Here is a 22613-nt window from a genome sequence, read left to right as displayed (position 1 = left end):
AGTTGAGGAAAAGGAGTAAAAAAGATCAAGTTATTTAAAGCCTAATCCGTTTTGCTTCCATCGTTTTCAGTTATATTTATAGATAAAATATATTATTATATAAGTATTTTCTACTTTTGAGTTTCCCGCTTTATTTTCTACTTTGAAATGAATTATTTTCTACTTTTGAGTCCATTTTCAAAACGAGTTTAAAAGATCATATTTATTATTTTCAATTTTTTAATCGTCTCTGAGACTAAAAAGTCTAAGGTATCGAACAACTTTTTATTGTCAAATTCAAGGCCATAAGCTAGGCATGCTTGTTTGTTTGTGGCGTAAAGAATGTGATTAAGAGTTTTGAAATTTTTCAAACTTGTTGCATTTTTCACTTGATAGACAAGTACTCGCAAATAAAAGTACTCTGGATAAGTTGCAAACTTACGTTGTGAATTCGAACAATGAAACGCAATCGATAGATTTGTGGTTCCTATTTACTTTTTTTTTTCATTCCATTTAAAGTGGTTGGACATTTGCCATTAATAGGGAAATTCGGTTGAACAAGATTAACAACAGAAAACGATAATTGTGTAAATTTTTTTTGGTTGATGACGTTTAGCCTAATGTCATTTCACGATCGCATACTCATCCAGTTGAAAAAATATAACCTTCTAATTACGAAGTCGAAGGGGGAGACCGGGGAGGGTGCCAAAAAGAAGAAATAAGTCATTTTTAGGTCACAATTTTCCTTGGAAATGGTCGTTTGAACCAATTTTGTGCAAATCCCTCTATGTGAGAGACACTTTGTTTGATACATATTGTCAAAAATTTATGCCCAAAAATGTACTCAGGACTAGCTTCATATTTTTGGGACAGGGAATCAGATTACCCCCCCCCCCCCCAAAAAAAAAAAACAAAACTGAATTACAATCTAGCTTTAAGGACAATTACGACGGTCTTTTTGTGACCTTTTTAAAGGAAAAAAAAATAAAGACTTAATTACAAAGAATAAAATAAATAAATATAAATAAATAATAACTAATTAATCAAATAATAAACAATTAAATTGAATTAATCAATAATAATTAATTAACTAATAATAAAAAACAAAATTTAACTATAAGGTATTTTTACTATATCATATTTAATAGTGATTTAAAATGCTATTGGACTTTCCGAAAACGAAAAGCTATTGACTTTGCTGTTTGTATTCACGGGTTTCGCATTCTTATTTCTAAAAACTATTCTCTTTGTTTTTACTTTTATTATTCAATTTTTACTTGGCTGAAGCTATGCACACACGCAGGATGGGGGGGGGGGGCTTTTATTTCATACTGTTTTTTCCAAAGTGTGTTACGTTCTTTTCCTCCCCCACGGAAACAGAAAATGGGAATTGTTCCTTAATTTAAAAAAAAATACTAAATCAAAAATATTTTATCGCTTCTTGGAAGCCTTTAGAAACTTTCCATGTTCGAGCAATTGTTAATTAGAACCCAAGATTCAATTGCGAAAAATGTAAAGACTAAAAAAAAAATCCCAAAAATGATGTTAGGTTGGTTTTGGCGCCTATTATTCCAGATTCATTCCATTCCAACGTTCATTATTCCAGGATAATTTCAGAGTATGAAGTTTTAGTAAGAATAATTCTAAAGTATTCAAAAAGAGGTTTTCAGAAGTTTTAGATTCGGAAACTGCAATCTTTTGGTTAAGTATCGCTAATAACTCTCTTACTATACAAGCCACTCAGATACATTTTTGATCGAGTCCACTTACCATATTTTGTTGGTTTTAGTAAATATTTATGCTAGTTTATTTTCTGAAAGAAGTTGTATATTTGTAAGTTCAATACCAGGAGGTAGACCTTCGTCGGTGAGAAGAGAGACAGTTTTCTAATCTCTTTTGCCAAACAACTTTAATTTCAATTCATTCGCTGTAGAAAGTAAAACCATTAGGGCATTGGACGTCTAGGTATTTGTGTTGTCATTCAAATGAAAAATAGTTTGAACAAAAACCGCACTGATCGAATTTTTGCAAAGTCGTTACCTATCTAGATCGTTTTTTTCCCACCGGAAAGCGAGCAACGATCCTACTGAACGAGCAACAATCACCGAGTGAAACTCAGTCATCTGGTATGCAAATTATTTTTCTTATATTTATTATTTATATCATATTATATTATTTTTCTTCTATTATATCTCAAATTATATTTTTATTTATTATTAGTAATTTTTCTGCCGGAATGCGTAGCATTTGATGTGAATCAATTAAGAATCTGGGACTGCCTTCACAGCTATCAAACGGGAATGTATTTTGAAACTCCTACTTATGCGCTAGGCTTCTAGGCTTCAGAGGTCTCTAATTTAAGGCAGCAGACGATTTATTAAAATGAATTTTCACAAAGTCGTGAGCTATCGAGATTGTTTGTTACCACCGGAAAGTGGTAGTGTGTCAATATTAAAAAAAAAAAAAAAATCTATTGCCGTTCTTGACAGGTTAGATTTTTATTGCCCCCTCCAATTATTGTCCATTTAACATAAACTCATAGCAAATAGACGAATTTTAATATAAAAATATGTTAAATTTTAACATAAAAAAATTTTAACAATATTTAACATATTGTAATAATAAATAAAAAAATTTAACAATAAAAAAAATATTAACATAAAAATGGAATATTCCGAGCATTAAATGTAGTTTTTTTATGAAAACCAAGAATGTTTTCAAGATTCCTCATTTTTTTCGTTTCTTGTTTGTCTCCTGAATAAATTTAACCACTAAACAAATCATATTTTGCTAGGTGTTTTTCTGTTTTCTCTGTTGCATCTCTGTTACTAATTTTTCCTTTATTGACGTTTCTGAATATGTCTGTTATTAACTCTGCTACTGAATACTTCTCTATTACTCTGTTACTGATTCGGTTTGTAGTCAGTTACCTTTGAATTTTACGTCTGTTTTCTGAACATATTCTCAATTTCATAATCACCCTACATCCATCATTCACATTTTTTGTTGGAAATCCGTCCGACTTCAAGAATAGGTTTCAGCATTCGACATACTAGGCCAAAAGTTTTGAACTTTATTCCCGTAATTCATCTAAATAATTAATTTAAGAACCATTTAAGAAATTTCGACATTTAACTTATTTCAAGTTTGAACGTAAATATATTGGTGTTTTAAAGAACTAGTCTCGACGTGTAGCTGATTGGTTGCTATTTGTTATTATATACTTTACCTTTTACTTGTTTTGTGTATTTCGATGTTTGTGTTTTTACTTGTTTTGTGTATTTCGATGTTTAGTGTTAGGCTAAGGAGAAAAGCAACTTTGTTTTCGCTTTCTTGTTTTGTGTATTTAGTATTATTCTGGTGTTTCATGTTAAGAACATCGACAAATTTGTTGTTGGTTTTCTTGTTTTGTAAATTTATTCTTGCTTTGTGTATTTAGTGTCATTTCGGACTTTAGTGTTGCAAGATAGGAGACTTTGTGTTTCGTCTAGTGTATTAGTCTCAATGCTTAAGGTTATTATTCTGTGTGCAAGTTTTTGGCTTATCATTTCTCTACTCTCAAATTATTTTTCTACTGTTCCACGATTTTAGCGTCTTAACATAAGACGATAATTTTGCTATTATTTGAAATTTGTGATTCAGCTTGATTCGTCTACCCAATTAGATTTTCAAAAATTTGCTTAGTATTTTTTTAAATTAAAAAACACGTTAAAATACGTAAAAAAACATGCAAAACTAGGGTTTGTAGTGTCTAAAGGCTTTTAGTACCTTTAATATATAAAACACGCAAAATTAAGCCTTTTATTTTTTTAATACATAGAAAACTAAGGAAGTTTTCTTATCAGTGGATAAATCTGATATTAACAAATCCAACTATATCTTGTCCTTTGGTATAAGTTACAGCTGTAGGCTAGTCGCAAAATCCCGTCCTTCTGGTTAATTGATTAATAAGATTTGTACACACCTTTGTTTATGAGGGAACGTAAATCTCAATTAAGGCACCAGGCATTAACGTTACATTAAAAGCGCAATAACCTCCGTTACGTGTCATTCATGTCACGTTTTGTTCAAAATTAGCATACATATTTTGCACTAAAGTATGAATTTTATATTTTTATATAGGTATATATTTATTTATTTTTTGAAATGAAAATGATCTTCTCTATTCTGTTGGAAAATAATCTTCTTTATTCCTTATAGGGGGGCTGTGGCACTAGATGGTAGAATTGAGCCAGGTGATATGATTCTTCAAGTAAACGATATTAGCTTTGAAAATATGACAAATGACGACGCAGTTCGGGTATTACGGGATGTCGTTCAAAAACCTGGGTAAGTTCATGCTACTTCTGTTCAGGGTTGTGTGCTTTCCAGCTTATTCAATTTAGCCCTCTTCATATTTTCATGGTTTTGATGCGGTGAAGTACCGGGGGGAGGGGAGGAGGGAGCTATTTAATTACAACTCCATAGATGTAGCTCTTTTGCTTTTACGTGTTTAAACGTCAAATTAACAAATTTCTAGTTCCCTACTTGATGAATAAACCTGGTTCACCAAGCTCTTGGTAATAGGTTTCAGTTCGTGAGATTTAAGCTGTTTGCTAGCTTGTCTATTTTGCTTATATTGGTTATATTATTATAAAGACAAAATCTATTGCCTTGAACCAATAAAATGTCTCTCCAAAACTATAGCCTAGAATAAAAAAATAACAGAGGAGCAGGTGGTAAACTTAATCGTGAAAGTCGTCATGTAAATCAATGTTTTTTTTTTCTCTTCTTCGTTATTACTATCTGAACTCACTTAAGTCCAAAATTCCTGGCTTTTTTTATTATTGTCTGAACTCGCTTAAGTCCTATATTCCTGGCTTCGCGATCTTCTTCTTTTTTTTTCTCCTTATTACTATCTGAACTCACTTAAGTCCAAAATTCCATGCTTTTTGGATTATTCCACTAAGAAAAAAAAATGTCTATTCGCTTTTGTTGTGTCGATCACTCTATCATACTCTTTAAGAAAAGTCGGTGTTTCTTAGGATGCGACTATCTTAATATTTGTATTTATTTTTTAATTTTATATTACTTTATAATTTATAATTATACATACATAATTGTATTAATTCAAAATTATTTATTTTCCATTTTATTTGTGCATGTATTTTTATTAATCTTATTTAGATATATTCTCTATTTACTTTTTTTCTAACCCGTCATTAAAGAAAAAGACAAAGCACAACGTTATACCTTAACAACTCACTGCAGCGCGAAGCCGCTTGAGCTTGACAAAGCTACGAACGCTCCTCCTCCATCCCAATCTACTCAAAGCCTCCCACTTTATCAAAGAAAGAAAAGAGACTGAATATGCAACACTGACTACTACTACTACTAATAACTCACTGCAGCACCAAGCCGCCTGAGGCCAACGCAGCTACGCACGCTCATCCTCCAACCTAATCTATTTAAAGCCTCCCTCTTTACACCCTCCCAGGATGGTTTGCTCCCACTATCGCTCCCACCATCTTTACTAATAATACTACCAAGTTTGTCGAATATGCAACAAACAATGCTAAAAATAGAGAGAAACAATAAGAAAATAAGAAACAATAAATAAACAATAAGAAACAATAAAAAATAAGTAAGAGCATACTTCAACAATGGAGAAGTACTTTAAAACTAAAAATAGTACTAAAAATAGAAGTACTAAAAATAGAGAGCTTACTTAAAAACAATAGAGAAACAATAAGAAAATAAGAAACAATAAATAAACAATAAACAATAAGAAACAATAAACAATAAGTAAGAGCTTACTTCAACAATGGAGAAGTACTTAAAAACTCTGCATCGACTGTTTGCCGCAGGATGGCTTACCATTCGTACGACAGCCCTATGTTAAAATTGTCAATCTGTTTTCAAACGGCCTGGCATGGTTTTGTAGCTTTATAATGAAGCTAGCGTATGAATTACGCGTCACAAAGTTAGCTTCTAGTCACCGTAGGGACATCTACGTAATCAATCTTTTGTAGACCAATCAAACTTGTGATAGCTAAATTTTGAGATATAAGTCACTAAGGATATTACTGGACCGAAGTGCTACTCGATTTGGTCGAGGTTAAAAGTGGTGTTTCATCAATATCAACTCTTGGTATACTGTTTGGGCGATTCTTAAAAAAAAGAACTTATTTTTTCGCTTTTATCGTGTCAATCACTTTAATGCACTCTTAAAAAAACTAGTGTTTCTTAGGGTAAGACGTTTGAACTTACAAATGCAGCTTAGCAAAACGATTCAAGTTAACCACTTTAGCCCTTTAGTTTTCTAAGTTACCATAAGATTTTTCACCTAATCAGTTTTTTTTTTGTAGACCAATCAAACTTGTAGTAGCTAAATTTTGGGATCCAAACCCCAAAGGATATTTTACTATACCTCGATCAGCTGAACCAGTTCGACCCATTGATCCAGGGGCATGGGTTGCGCACACAGAAGCGGCTAGAGCTACTAGTGGACTTTATCCACCAATGAGACCGCCATCTGTGTCAACATTAACATCAACAAGTTCGTCGCTTGCATCCAGTCTTCCTGAATCTGAAAGTAAGTTTCATTTCTGAATTAATAGTACCAAGGATATTAGAAACAGAATCGGATTCTTTAAATTGGGTAAGAGGAAGCTTACACAACCTCTTAAAACCTCTTAAAACGTTAAGAACAACCGGGAATTCAATTTTCAATGAAAAAGATCTTTATTTTTTGACACTCGCGGGCGCCAAATTAAAAAATAAAGAAGGTGCGGGAAATATCAACATAAAAGTTGTTGAAAAATTTTTGATGGGAGAGAATTGATGATTGAGCTCTAGAAAGTGTGAGTTTCCTTATAGCTTTAATTGAAGGAAAATACAACCATTAGTTGGCAGTGAACTGGATAAAAACCCAGTAAATGTATGAGTAAAATTATGTAAAAATATAGACTAACTCTAATATCTTGTTAACAAATAGTAATTGGAAATAAGCGTATATATCATGGTTATTCAACGCTTCAAATTATTATTTGGTGACATACCAACAACAATCTTTTTTTTTGGAAAGACCAATTATCCTGTTTTGTTATATTTACCCTTTCGAATATTTATTCCGTATTAACGCTTTTAGTACTGAACTTACATCTCATAAAGTTCTAATAATAAAGTCATTTTTCGCTTTAGAAACCAAGAAAAGAAATAGAGACAAATTAAACATTTAAGTGTAACAAAACGACTTATATCGAAATATCACCCTAATTTGTTTGACTTGATGTATAGTTAGCAATTAGACTAGCTCATGTAGGATGTGAAATATTGTGTAATGGAAAAGGTCAAAACATGTCCTAGATGATTATTTGCAGGTTTCTACAATATCTTTGAATTCTTAAGCTCAAAAAGCGCTATTAAATTCACCGAATTAGTTTCCACACAATGTTCTTCACGGCTCGGTTTGGAAACACTGTAAAACTTTGCGCACGAATTCGTAAATTCGTAATCTTTCGTAACAACCAAAAGAAAAACTGTGGACAATCGTGGTTTTAAGGTATGAACCTTAGATTGACCTTAGATAAACCTTACATTGATTCAGGTAGTCTACATCCGTCGTGATTGTCGTCTTTTCTGTTCTTTCTATTGGGAATAGACCCGCTGTTTTGTCGAAATTTTCGTCTCTTTGTTTTACCGTGTTCGTAAGTAAAAAAATATTTTACGCTTTTGTGACGACAGTATTTCACAGTTTCTTAACTCTATTTGAAGTCGCTCTCTAGACTATGGAGAGATTTGGGTTCAATCCTGTGAGATTGGTCTGGAGGAATTTGGGTCTATTGGAGATTTTGAGAAAGCAAAGTAAAATGAAAAAAATGACATTTTTTGGAAGCATTACTCCTCCTCCTCCCTGGATTAATTTCTATCGGTGTGGGGAGGGGGGTAGATTTCTTTTGAACCAACTTCAAAGGTTTGAAAGCTAGTGCGGCTAACATTCTACCTTGCCATTAAGCGAGGATGGGACGCAGAACCCCTCCCCCTAAGTTTGTGCCACTGAGTGGGAATCCCCTTGAAATACGTGAAAATGATTACCCTTAAGATTTGTCTTTGATGCATCCCTCTCCTCTCTCCGCTGAAATTTTTGAAGATATGCAGGGGGATTATTATTCTCAAAGTATTGTTATACGAAAAAATTGGAATGTTAATTTATTGCTTAAGTTTGAATGAAGTAGCCTAGTTTTGCTTATTTTTCCAACAGTGTCGTCATCTAGTGGTTTTTTAACCAAACCCCCAAGTTTCTAAGGTATGGTAGTAGCTATTGGGAGTGACGCCAATAGTGGGATCCCCCTCCTCCCCCGTGGAAATCAAAACTGCTGACCAATGGTAATTCCCGTACTTTACAGCTTCTGAAGATTTAGCTGCACACTTAGCCTACAAAAATAACCTATAGAGGATGCAAATATATGCCTCGATTGTCTTTTCATTTTTATAGGTTAATTAGACTGATCATAAATTAAATACTCTTGTAATGATTACCCCCCCCCCCCTTTTTTTTTAGTCCCTTCAGTTTTGAAGAAATTTTTTGTTGCTATCTTGAAATTATTGATCAAGGCAGTTAGATGATGGTGCAACGAAGCTTGCAGTTATATTTAATTTTGTATATTTTTTTTACTTGGGTTGTTTGTTTTTTCTTTGTTGTTGATTTCCTAGGGGACATTGTAAGAAATATGTTTTTTCTTTCCCAGGGGAGATTTCCCAGGGGATATTGCAAGAAATAGTACTTACATAGAAAAAAACTCACATAGGGCCTTTTGGATCCCCATAGTCAACATAAGATAGACTTTAATAGATTGTAAGAGAATACATAAGGAACAGGACATGATCTGTGTAGGGGATAGATAGCTCTTTGTTGGAAGGGTTGCAAAGTTAATCCATGCCATGTTGGGATATTTTTGCCGGCCGTGAGACCTTTGTTTTCGCCTAAAGCACGATTAATAATGGAAGTTACTTGTGAATATATACGCATTATTAAGCCCCTGTCCTCCATCACTGCATGACATTTTCACACATAGTAAACATCTTATGAAATTATAAAGAGATAGCCGTCTGGAAACAGATAGATGAACTACTGGCTATTCAAAACAGTAACATGTTATTTTTTCTCCTGAGAGTTGGTTTCACCTTTCAGTGGTTAACTAACCAGTATTTGGAAACACTTTCTTAAGGCACACTAGTGGTGGGCACAGACATTAGTTCCATGGCAACCTTATTTAGGTATTTTTTAAACCCCATATTATGAAACGTGAGTGGGTTAGTTTTTCTTGGAATTGTAGACTCACTTTTGAAAATTTACAAAGCCATGATAGGCTCAAGTGCTGGCGAAGCATGCCTTGCATTGGCTACTTAAACTTCGTTGTCTGATCTACATAAACTGACTTGATTCTGCTTGTGAAGCATGTCTTGCATTAACTACTAAACCTTTGTCATGTAAACCTCACAAACTGGCTTGAATCTGCTGTGGTTGAATCACAGGGACTGTCATGATACTTGCGTCTACTGATAGAGATTCAGAAACGAGCTAGACAAAATCCATCTCTCTTCTATTTTATTCTTACCTTGGAGAAGATTGTCAGGAGAGATGTATATTTTTTTAAACGTGAATCAAGATATGTAGCAATCGTGTCGTGTATAAACTGACCTAGGCTTACAACCATAGCAGTAATTGTATCCAGCAAAGCCTTTTGAAGGTCCTTAGCAATATCTGCGAGTTCACCTTTATTAAACGTAGTTTGATTTTAAGAGTAGACTGTGCCAACTTATCGATGCAGGTATGTCTTATATTATCTTATGTATGCGTCGATTTAATACGTTATCATTCTTCTTCTCGGTCATCGAAGAAACGATTTTGTATACTACTACTACTACTAACAACCCACCACAGCAAGAAGCCACTTGAGGCCAACACGGCTGGGCACGCTCCTCCCCCATTCCAATATATTCAAAGCCACCTCTTTACGCCCTCCCACGAAGTTATAATTTATACCGCCCCATCCCATTCGGGGATGACCTGCTTTTTGTTTGGCCTCAGATGGCTGGCCGGCAAGGGCGATCCTTGGCATGCGAGGACGATCCCTGGTAATCTCTAATCCTTCATCCACAGAACGCATTCAACCCCTTTCAACCTTTCTCTCATTATAGCCCTAAACAGCAGGAATCAGCCCCATTTTTCACACAGCTTACTGTTTGAGATACTGTCAAACAGTCGGGTACAGGAAACAATCCGTAGGCAATTTTTCTGGAAATCCATACGTGAGCCATACGTGACCACTGTCATAACTGTAGCTCTAATATGCCAGTCTTGGTTCATAAACTTTTCTTCCTATTCTTTCAAACTATTTTTTAACTGTGAAAAAGCACCCTGGGTATTGGCCATTCTAATCGTAACATCTTCGCTGTGCCCTCTGTCTCTACTAATAATACTACCTAGGTAAGTGAAACTGTCCACTTGATTGATCCTCTCGTTATTCAACGAAATGTTCACCTTCACTTATTCCCAGGTTTAACGACTTAGTCTTCTTAACATTAATTTTCAACATTAATTCTTGCACCCCGAATTCTCAAGACCTCCAAAAACTCATCCATTTTGATAACACTTCCATGTAGAAAGCTCAAATAGCATGATTTAAGTCTAATTGATTCCATGCTTTCCTGTTGCATTTGCTGTATTCCTTAGGACAAAGTCTATATAAATATGGATAGAAAACAATCCTGCTTCACTCTTCATTTTCTAACTTAACCGCAGCACCACCATTTTTAGAGTCAAAACCCTATGCCTTCCCAAGGCTAGAACATAATTTGCACTGTATTGAAATAAATACAACTGAATGTGCATTGTCAGTTTAATGTACATACGCTGATATTTATTATTTAAAATGTTAATAATATTTGATTTATTGAAGTTATAAATTGAAAACATTAAAATAAATTTTTCTGTAAAGTGCAAATTATGTTCTGGCCTTGAAAAAGTATAAGGGTTTTGAGCCCTACTCATGTTAATTTATGCTCTGTTTGAGTTTCTGCTTGTTATTGGGAAGTATACAGCCATTTTTTTAGGGGGAGGGGGTTGTGCTTGGGGTGGATTTCTATGGGGAGAATCTTCCTTGGGAGAGAAATTTCTGGGGAGTTAATACTCCAGAAGAAATATTACACTGAGGTGTTTTGACAGAATTACTATACGAAATTCTTTTTAATTGTCTTACATTCTCTTTGCCAAATTTTTTTATCTGGAGATGTTCCGAGGGAATTACCCAGGGGCTTTTTTCAGCGTATTTTGTTTTCTTGGAAATAATTTCCACGGAAGGGGGTATTTCTCGAGTGATCGAGAAACCGATTAGAGATTAAAGTCTTATTGAAATAAAAAAGTGTTAATAAGAATTTTTCAGGATAAATCGTCCACAAGCAATTTTACAGGGAGGGGATTCTCAGCAAGGATGGAATATTCTGGAGGGAATTTGACGGGGAGTTATGTACTTTACGTTGGATGAAATTTCCACGGAGGAGTTTTCCATGAGGTTTTTTCCTTGAGGTGGAGAAGTATATTTCATTGGGGTGATCAAGATTTACTGGTTTTATTGTGGCACTTGGTATTAACCAAGTGACATATAGCAATCGCCAATCCTGTCGGTCTGTCGGTCCCGGTTTTGCTACTTTAGGCACTTCCAGGTAAGCTAGGACGATGAAATTTGGCAGGCGTTTCAGGGACATGACCAGCTTAAATTAGAAATAGTCTTTTTCCCAATTTGACCATCTGGGGGGAGTGGGGGGCGGGTTAATTCGTAAAAAATAGAAAAAAGGAAGTATTTTTAACTTATGAGCGGGTGATGGGATCTTAATGAAATTTGATGTTTGGAATCATATTGTGTCTCAGAGCTCTTATCTTAAATCCCGACCGGATCTGATGACATTGGGGGGAGTTGGAGGGGGGAAATCTAAAATCTTGGAAAACACTTAGAGTGGAGGGATCGGGATGAAACTTGGTGGGAAAAACAAACACAAGTCCTAGATGCATGATTGACATAAAAGGAACGGATCCGCTCTCTTTGGGGTAGTTGGGGGGGTTATTTCTGGAAAATTAGAAAAAATGAGGTATTTTTAACTTACGAACGAGTGATCGGATCTCAATGAAATTTGATTAATAGAAGGATATCGTGGCTCAGAGCTCATATTTTAAACCCGACCGGATCTGGGACATTGGGGCTGGGGGGGGGGGGGTGGGAGGGGGAAACCTAAAACTTGAAAAACACTTAGAGTGGAGGGACCGGGATGAAACTTGGTGGGAAAAATAAGCACAAGTCCTGGATACATGATTGACATAAACGGAACGGATCCGCTCTCTTTGGCGTAGTTGGGGGAGGGGTTAATTCTGAAAAATTAGAAAAAATGAGGTATTTTTAACTTACGAATTGGTGATCGGATCTCAATGAAATTTGATATTTAGAAGAATATCGTGTCTTGAAGCAATTATTCTAAATCCTGACCGGATTTGGTGACATTGGGGGAAGTTTGGGGGTGGGGGAACCTAAAATCCTGGAAAACGCTTAGATTGGAGGGATCGGGATGAAACTTGGTGGGGAAAATAATCAGAAGTCTTACATACATGATTTACATAATTGGAACGGATTCGCTCTATGGGGGGGGGGGGGTTAATTCTGAAAAATAAAAAAATGACGTATTTTTAACTTACGAAGTATTGATCGGATCTTCATGAAACTTCATATTTAGAAGGACCTCGTAACTCAGATCTCTTATTTTAAATCTCAACCGGATCAAGCGTAATTGGGGGGGGGTAGTTGGGGGGACCGGAAATCCTAGAAAATACTTAAAGCGGTGAAATCAGGATGAAACTGGATGGGAAGAATAGAAATCTCTCTAAGATACTTGACTGACATAACTGGACCGGATCTGCTCTCTTTGGTGGAATTGGGGGGGGGGGTAATTTTGAAAATTGAGGTTCTCTTAATTTTCAACTAATGATTCCACTGGTTCTTTTCAATCAACTAATGATTCCACTGGAATAGTGTCTAGTGTAGGTTTTTTTTTTGGAAAAAAAGTTATTTTTATTAAATCCTGTTTTTGCAAACAAATTGAAAAGCTTCCATAAAAAATTATTCTGAAAAAGTCGGTGACATCCCAACGTAACTTTGAAATTAGGAGACAAATTTTCTAATGAAAATAGTAATTTTACAACTACCAAAATCATCGTTGCTTAACACATCAACTGCTGTTGCTTAAAGCAGTTGACCACAATCAAAGTAATCATGTTTGCGGCGACAGCTGCAAACATGCCACGGTCCATAGTAACCAAAAATGTAAAAACGCGTTAAAAAAGTGATAAAAAAATCGTCATTTGCAGCTGATTCAGGAATGTTGACTGCGATTTCGATTAAATTTAATGGTCAAAGTTTATTACGAAAATACATTTATGGGAGATTAAAAAGATAGCCTGAAAACATTCGAAAAATGTTTTGGATTGAAATAAAATTGCACCATTGGAATCGCCATTATCGAAAACCGCAGGAAGGAAAGTTACTGTTTCCTCCCCCCCCCCACTTTGAACAACAAGGAAAATCAGTTTTGCATGATTAGTACTTATGTGTACGCCACTGGCCTAACGTCATGCGGCACTCTTATAGTGCCACAACTACTATTATAATGTCTTAATCAACTAATATAATCAGTAATCAGATATCTGATTATTAAATAAACAAATTTTGAAGACAAATTCAACGGTTTAATTTTCCAGGACCATTTATTAATCAGCAGCAAGATGAATTGCCCTTGTCCGTTAACACTGATATGGGATCCATTACAAAAGCCATGTCTCAGCCAGATTCAGGACTTGAAGTCAGAGATAGGATGTGGCTAAAGATTGTCATACCAAATGCTTTTATTGGTAAGATTTCTCTGTGATACAGTTTATTGATGTTGTGTATTTCATTATAAGTGCTATGTTCAGAGCCGTAGCCAGGAGTTTTTTGTTCGTAGGGAGGGGGGAGGGTACAAAACTCAAAAAATCGAATCAAGAATCTGCTTATCGCATTTTGTTCCGTTCTCACGTGTCGGAAAAAATTCGGGGGAGGAGTCAACCCTCCACCCCCCCCTAGATACGGCATTTAGGTTTTTTTTTTATATCAAGTTCAGTTGGTCCCAACCTGTGGTAGGCGTACTCCCAGGGGTGTGTAGTAGCCTGTGGGGGAGAGTAAACAAATACCAATAATGGTCGAAAAATATCGAAAAAATGGTCGAAAGAGATAGGATGTGGCTAAAGATTGTCATACCAAATGCTTTTATTGGTAAGATTTCTCTGTGATACAGTTTATTGATGTTGTGTATTTCATTATAAGTGCTATGTTCAGAGCCGTAGCCAGGAGTTTTTTGTTCGTAGGGAGGGGGGAGGGTACAAAACTCAAAAAATCGAATCAAGAATCTGCTTATCGCATTTTGTTCCGTTCTCACGTGTCGGAAAAAATTCGGGGGAGGAGTCAACCCTCCACCCCCCCCTAGATACGGCATTTAGGTTTTTTTTTTATATCAAGTTCAGTTGGTTCCAACCTGTGGTAGGCGTACTCCCAGGGGTGTGTAGTAGCCTGTGGGGGAGAGTAAACAAATACCAATAATGGTCGAAAAATATCAATAATGGCTGAATAAATATCTTGACAGGATCGCTAAGGAGGTTATGTTTTTAAATTTGTTTTAATTTTTTAAATAAAATGTTACGTTTTATGTCATGGTCCTATAAACGTTATATTTATATTACTTTTTTAAATAATTAATAGACTGCTCATTTTCTCAACAATCTATTTTTATCCGTGAATACATTCAACTGTTTCCAGTTTAATTGCCCAAAAATGCTAGATACGGCCTTGACGTTTTTTTATATATCAACTCCAGTTGGTCCCAACCTGTGGTAACAATCTATTTTTCCCCGTGAATACATTCATCTGTTTCCAGTTTAGTTGCACTGTCATGAGTATAGACGTACTCTGACACTTTGATCGGGTAATATTAACACACATAATCACCAATTATTAGGATGAGAAAACTCCCGTTTTGCACACTTGCATACAGAGTTACTACCGCATTCAGTCAGGGTTGCTACCACATTCAGTTCTTAAAGTGCTACAGTTACCCAAAATTGCGTGCCACAAAGTAATTTTTGGTATTCCAGTCAAAAATTGACTGGAATAGCGTAAGAATAGCACTTTGGTGCTTCATGTTGCCCAAATTTGAACTTTTGGCGTAAAGAGTGAGGTATTGACGAGGGGGAATCCCCTCATATACGTAATAAATGAAAAAATAACGAAATTTTTATACTAATAGATACATGAAAAGAATTGGATTTTTATGCTGATTTCAAATGTATAAGTATAGTCTTACCCATAAAAAGTTACAAGCCTGAGTGGCGTACCCTAGTTTGCAATCCGCAATGAAATTAGTCACACACTACTAAGGGTTGGCCATACCAAATTCTCCATAACGTGCGATATTGGATGAAGGGAGCTCAGATTCTGATAGAAGTAAGGAAGAAAAAAAGATAGATTTTGGTGACACACGACTTTTCAGCAAAGCTACTTTGAAGTCATAAAGACCAATCTGAAGCGCTTGGTTTTGGGTGGAATCTTCTTCAATAGAATGCAATTATTTGCACCCATCATAGTTATCTTTCTCAATTTAAAGATTATTTTGCTATATGTAAAAAAATAGCTTAGTCTTTCGTAATGAACATTCTCATTTGTGGAGTCATCATTTGCAGTGCTGAGAAAGTACTCACAGGTTGTTTGAATTGGGAATTGGAGATCAAGTCTTTTCTGAAGATCAACCTTTTCAGTTGGCTTCCAAGCTCCATGATTGCGGAGTCGCTCCTAGGGTTTGTGATTCCCGGGAAAAAATTAATTACAGCGCCCCCTCCTGACTTAAATATAAGCAATAAAGTCGAATCGAAGTGACAAATTTGATTAAAGTTGGGAACCTCCCCCCCCCTTTGAACACCTTTGTATGATTGTAATTGGCTTCAGCAGCTTTGCATACTGAAATTAATTTTTTTCTGAAATTGATAAATTTAAGATAGGCTTGTAGAAAAGTTCCATTAACATTTTCAAGGCATATAGCAAGATTCGATCCATACAAAGAAATCACAGTTTTGGCGATGTTAAGAACCAGTGTGAACCAGATAAAAACCAAGGTCTTTTTGAAAACCGCTGTGAAGTTTTTGGTACACTTCAAATGTTTTCCTTTTATAATTTTAATAAATCCTAAATTTTTGGGACTTTAGAATGAACATCTCTGTATAATAAGCTGTCAATCTGCACCCTTGTTTCTTTTAAGTAATCTTAGTTATTGTGGCGATTTTTTGCTGTCGATAACACGAGTAACAATACATAGTTTGAAATAATAATTATTATCAGTAAAGTACAAATCACGTTCTGGGCGTTTTGGCAGTATAACCTGAAGACTAAAGTGAGTAGTTTACATTACGCAGTCGTTAGGTTTCTGATCCTCTTGTCATATATACATTTTATTTATTTTTTATGTCTTATATTCTTTATATACCTTTTGATTTTTTTCTTCTTTATATCCGTTGTCTGACAGGATATAATAATAGTAATTAATATTTTAGAAACTATAACTAATTAATTATATTGATAATGGTGATGATATTACAATAATAAAATTATTTTATTTCTCATCAAAAGCAAACAAAAGAGACGGAGTACATAAAAATGTAAGAAAAAGAAGAGCATGCCTAGACACAATGTATCAGTAATTAATACTCGCTAGAACGAAAAGACTGGTTAAACTATGGTGAAAACACAAACACGCCGATTTCTATTGGTGGAGTATTTTCAAAACACGGATAGCTTTTAATATTATTATTAAATTTTGAGATCTGATTGAGGATGGCTGGAGTTGGATCTGTAATATTATATTTCCTAATAAAAAAAATAATTTTGGGACTGAAGTGGGATACAGAGGAGAAATTCATCGTACTTAAGGAAAACAGATCCAAATTTACGTTTGTCGAGCTCGGAAAAAAATCTCCAAAAAGGCGTACTTAAAGAAAACAGATCGAAGTTTACGTTTATCACACTAAGAAAAAATTCTCCAAAAAGGTAAACTTGAAGAAAACAGATCGAAGTTTAAGTTTATCGCACTCGGGAAAAATCTCCAAAAAGGCGTACTTAAAGCAAACAGATCGAAGTTTAAGTTTATCGCACTCGGTAAAATCTCCAAAAAGGCGTACTTAAAGAAAACAGATCGAATTTTATGTGTATCGCACTCGGGGAAAATTCTCCAAAAAAATGTACTTAAAGAAAAGAGATACAAGTTTACATTTATCGGACTCTGGAAAAGTTCTCCAAAAAGGCGAACTTAAAGAAAACAGATCGAAGTTAACGTATATCGCACTCGGGAAAAATTTTCCAAAAAAGCCGTACTTAAAGAAAACAGGTCGAAGCTTACGTTTATCGTACTCGGGAAAAATTCTCCAAAAAGGCGTACTTATGAATCAATGAATCAATTGGATGAATCAAAGAGTCGAAGGCACATTGAACATCGTACGCCACGAGAGCCAAACTTTATCCATTTTCTTGGCTTCAATGAGAATAGATGTTATGGCGGACAACGCATGGCAACAACCCAGACGCGGCTGGAATACAAACTGTCAGTCTGGGCTATAACATTTATTTCGGACCTCATTAAAAGCTCAAATAATTGACAGAAAGTTGTCGAAACCTTGTTCGGCTAAAGAGACGAACATTCTCCAGGAGGATGTAAGTTCGACTAGTAAAGTTCTAGATATTTTTAAATATATCACTTGTAAAAAATGAAATACAAGAAAATAAGGTAGAAATATAACAACAATCGTAAAAGCCATATGATAATTTGGCCATTTTGGCTATTTATTTGGCTATTTTGGCCAATTTGGCTATTTATCATTTCAGGATCGGATGTTGTTGATTGGCTGTTTAGTCATGTTCAAGGTTTTCAAGAACGCCGTGAAGCACGAAAATATGCTTCGCAAATGCTAAAATCTGGCTATATCAAACACACGGTCAACAAAATCACTTTTTCTGAACAATGCTACTACGTCTTTGGAGACGTTATTTCTAGTAAGTGATTTGATTACATGTTCTAAGATATTGTTAAGGATGCTATTTTACCTCTTACTCGGGGTTCTTAAACCAAGAGGTAGCCTGTATTACAATTTTTTTAATGTGCATTTTTGCAGAAGAAAATTAAATGAATTAAATAACTTGAATTCAATCGAATGAAATAAATGAAAATTCAATGGACGTTCAATATCCAATTTGAATGAATGAACGTTTAATGATTCAAAATGAATTTTCCAACTTTTGATTTATAAATTTTAATGTCTTTTTAGAGTTTCAGTGTTTGGCTATAATCACTCTTGGGAATGATTGATTTCTAACAAAAAACCCTTTTATTTTAACACGTTTTTTTTTATGGCACTTGGTATTGGTATCAAGTGGCATATAGCAATCGCAAATTCAGTCGGTCTGTCTGTCGGTCTGTTGGTCCCGGTTTTGCTACTTTAGACACTTCCAAGTAAGCTAGGACGATGAAATTTGGCTGGCATATCAGGGACCGGACCATATTAAATTAGAAATAGTCTTTTTCTGGATTTGACCATCTGGGGGGGGGAGTGGGGGACCGATCAATTCGAAAAAAATAGAAAAAATGAAGTATTTTTATCTTACGAACGGTTGATCAGATCGTAATGAAATTTGATGATTGGAAGGATATTGTGTCTCAGAGCTGTTATTTTAAATCCCGACCGGATCTGGCGACATTGGGGGGAGTTGGGAGGGGCAAATCTAAAATCTTGGAAAACACATAGAGTGGAGGGATCGGGATGAAACTTGGTGGGAAAAACATGAAAAAGTCCTAGATACATGATTTACATAACTGGAACGGATCTGCTCTCTTTGGGGTAGTTGGGCGGGGGGGAGGGTGTTAATTCTGAGAAATAAAAAAATGAGGTATTTTTAACTTACGAACGGGTGATTGGATCTCAATGAAATTTGATATTTAGAAGGATGTCGTGTCTCAAAGCTCTTATTTTAAATCCCGACCGGGTCTGGTGACATTAGGGGGGGGGGGGGTTTGGGGGGGGACCTAAAATCATGGAAAACGCTTAGATTGGAGGGATCTGGATGAAACATGGTGGGAAATATAAGCAGAAGTCTTAGATACGTTATTGACATAATTGGAACGGATCTTCTCTATTGGGTGGGGGGGGTTAATTCTGAAAAATTCGAAAATGACGTATTTTTAACTTACGAAGGAGTGATCGGATCTTCATGAAACTTCGTATTTAGAAGGACCTCGTAACTCAGATATCTTATTTTAAATCTCCGCCGAATCCAGCGTAATTTGGGGGGGGGCAGTTGGGGGGAACCGGAAATCGTAGAAAACACTTAAAGCGGTGAGATCAGGATGAAACTGGATGGGAAGAATAAAAACCTGTCTAAGATACGTGACTGACATAACCGGACCGGATCTGCTCTCTTTGGTGGAGTTGGGGGGGATTCGGAAAAATGAGGCATTTGTAACTTACGAACGGGTGACCAGATTTTAATGAAATTTGATATTTAGAAAGATCTTGTGCTTTAAAGCTCTAATTTTAAATTCCGACCAGATCCTGTGACATTGGGGGGAGTTGGAGGGGGAGATCGAAATTCTTGGAAAACGTGAAAATTGGGGTATTTTTATCTTACGAATAGGTGATCGGATCTTAATGGGACTTGATATATATATATATAGAAGGATCTTATGTCTCAGATGCTCTATTTTTGACTCGAATTGGATCCGAGGACATAGGGGGTTGGAGGAGGGAAACAGAAATCTTGGAAAACGCTTAGAGTGGGGAGATCGGGATGAAACTTGATGGGAAGAATAAACACAAGTTCTAGATACGTGATTGACGTAATTGGAACGGATCCGTTCTCTTTGGAGGAGCTGAGGGGTGTTAATTTGGAAAAATTAGAAAAATTGATGTATTTTTAACTTATGAACGGGTAACCGGATCTTAATGAAATTTGATATTTAGAAGGAATTTATTTCTCAGAGCTCTTATTTCAAATCCCGACCAGATTTTTTTACATTGGGGGAAGTTGGAGGGGGAAATCCTGGAAAACGCTTGGAGTGGAGGAATCGGGATGAAGCTTGGTGGATAGAATAAGCAAATGTCCATGATACTTGATTGACGTAACCGTACTGGATTCGCTCTCTTTGGGGGAGTTGGGGGGAGGGGTTCAGTGATTTGGCGAGTTTGGTGCTTCTGGACGTGCTAGGACGATGAAAATTGGTAGGTGCGTCAGGGAGCTGCACAAATTGACTTGATAAAGTTGTTTTCCCAGATTCGACCATCTGCGGGGCTAAAGGAAGAGGAAAAGTTAGAAAAAATGAGGTATTAATAATTTACGAATGGGTGATTGGATCTTAATGAATTTTGATATTTAGAAGGACATCGTGACTCAGAGCTTTTATTTTAAATCCTGACTGGCATTAAGCCTCTGATTTTCCTTTTAAATCAATCTATTGATTCTTAGAATTTTGTTAGAGCTCATACCATATGAGCTCTTGGCTCTTAGCTCTTCTTGCCTCGTCGCAAGTGCCATGTGAGCTCTTAGCTCTTGTTATTTCGTAGTGACTTGGTTCAAAATTTCAAAAGCCTTGGCAATCCTAAAAAGTGCATGGTATCATTGATAGTAGTGTATGCCCCTCTAGAACTGACTGACGCAGATAGGATTGACTCAGAAGAAGTTTAATCACAGTTACAGAAACAAAAGAAAGAATCCCGGGGAGAAATGTGTTGTTTTTATAAGGGTATTTTAACACCCAGATAGATAGATAGATAGATAAGTGTATTTCAAAGATGGTAAGGGATAGATGGTATCCTTGCCTAGGTAAATTAGGTGTAGGAAAAGAAAATAATAATGGTTACAGGCTACTGCAATTTTGCAGGTATAACAATCTAGTTATAACCAATATATTATTGGTCATTAAATGGTCCATAAGTTAAAGGATGTTCACGGGATGGTAAGACAGCTATCTTATTGATTATATTATTGTAAACCGAAGACTTGGAGGCTCAATAAATGATACTAGGATATATAGGAGTGCTGTTGTTGATGTTAAAATAAAGATCACCATCTAGTAGTATCTAGGGTTAATTTAAAGCATAAATTTAGGAAGGATAACTATCTTCCAAGAAGTTAATACGTTTGTGGACTCCAGGATGAGAATCTGAGAGAAACATTCCAGTAACAGTTGAATGCTAAACTGGAGAGTTTAAAATTTGACAGTGTAGAAGATGGATCGAGTAATTTTAGGAAAATAGTTTGTGAAGTCGCTGATGGTGTCTTAGGGAAGAAAGTTAGGGGTGCGGCTAGGAATGCTAGTGAAAATGAGTTATGTATAACAGAGAGGAGGAGGAGCTTGTACAAGAATTGTTTTAGTGATAGATCATATGAAAATAAGAAGAATGTAAAGAAAGTGGAAAAAGCATCAAAATATGAACTAAAGAGCTGTGAATCGGAGGGCATGGATAAAATTCCCGTGGATCTGGAAGATGCAGCTAGACGGTATTATAGTAGAATATTGTGCTTGCAAATTAATGAATTGAGAGGGAGTAGTAAATCCGGACTTGTCCCAGTTAGAGATAGGAATGGGGCCACAATTAGTAATAAGGAAAGAGTTAAAGAGAGATGGGCAGAACATTTTGAGAATGTGCTAAACCGTGTTAAAGTTACAGGAAAAGATGTAGAGAAGAATGAAAAAAATTTTGACATTTTGGATGTGAAGGAAGTTGGATGTGAAAAATTTTGACATTTTGTTTTGCGAGGAAGAATTAGTGACAATACTAAAAGAATTAAAAAAGTTAAAAGGCCCCAGGTGCTAAATGAGTTTCCTTAAATATGGTGGCTACGAGGTTAGAAATAAGTTACTGAAGATTATGAAAATGGTTTTGAAAAGGGGGAAGTACATAGTGATTTTAGGAAAACTTATTTAAACCCCTCCATAAGAAAGATGGTAAGAGTGATTGTGGTAATCATAGAGGTATTATCCTGATTTCTGTAGGTAGCAAATTATTTAATATGATGATTAGACTTGGGGATGGTGTGCATAAGTTTTAAATAAAGAGCATTGTGGTTTAAGGAAGGGTAAAGGATGTGTCGACAAATTTTTTACTCTTAGTCAATTAATCAAGAAATGCCAGAGTCGTCAAACGCCTTCAGTCCTCTGTTTTACATTATGAGTAAGTGTTTCATTGAGCTAATAGAAGAGGTTTAGCAATGGTTCTATCCTATCTTTGTAGAGTATAACAGATAAATACATTGAAGTGATCAGGTCTGTGTACGAGAAGAACATTGCTAAGGTTAAGGAAGGAAGTGAGGATGGTATCTGGTTTCGTATTAAATCAGGAGTTGAGCAGGGTTGCGTTATATCCCCGTTTATATTGATCATTTTGTTGGACTTTTTCCTAAGACGCATAGCAAAGGCAATGAGAGAACATGGAATAAAATAGGAAAGTAAAACTCTCCTAGGCTTAGATTATGATGATGATT

The 22613-nt window shown here is 35.6% G+C and overlaps 1 protein-coding gene across 3 annotated transcripts in view; it reads left to right on the top strand.

The window, feature by feature from the left end:
- Window positions 1-22613, top strand: part of LOC136030482 (segment polarity protein dishevelled homolog DVL-3-like) — an 86118-nt gene that overhangs the window by 39455 nt on the left and 24050 nt on the right. For all 3 annotated transcript variants that reach the window (XM_065709499.1, XM_065709500.1, XM_065709498.1), the window contains 4 exons: window positions 4180-4308; window positions 6327-6553; window positions 13766-13915; window positions 17964-18131. In XM_065709499.1, the coding sequence (XP_065565571.1) occupies window positions 4180-4308; window positions 6327-6553; window positions 13766-13915; window positions 17964-18131 (674 nt within the window). The remainder of the gene's footprint in view (window positions 1-4179; window positions 4309-6326; window positions 6554-13765; window positions 13916-17963; window positions 18132-22613) is intronic.

Source organism: Artemia franciscana, chromosome 8 (assembly GCF_032884065.1).
Source record: "Artemia franciscana chromosome 8, ASM3288406v1, whole genome shotgun sequence".
Taxonomy (NCBI): Eukaryota; Metazoa; Arthropoda; class Branchiopoda; order Anostraca; family Artemiidae; genus Artemia; species Artemia franciscana.
The sequence above is the reverse complement of the archived record's forward strand: the minus strand, read 5'-3'. Positions and strand labels throughout refer to the sequence as shown.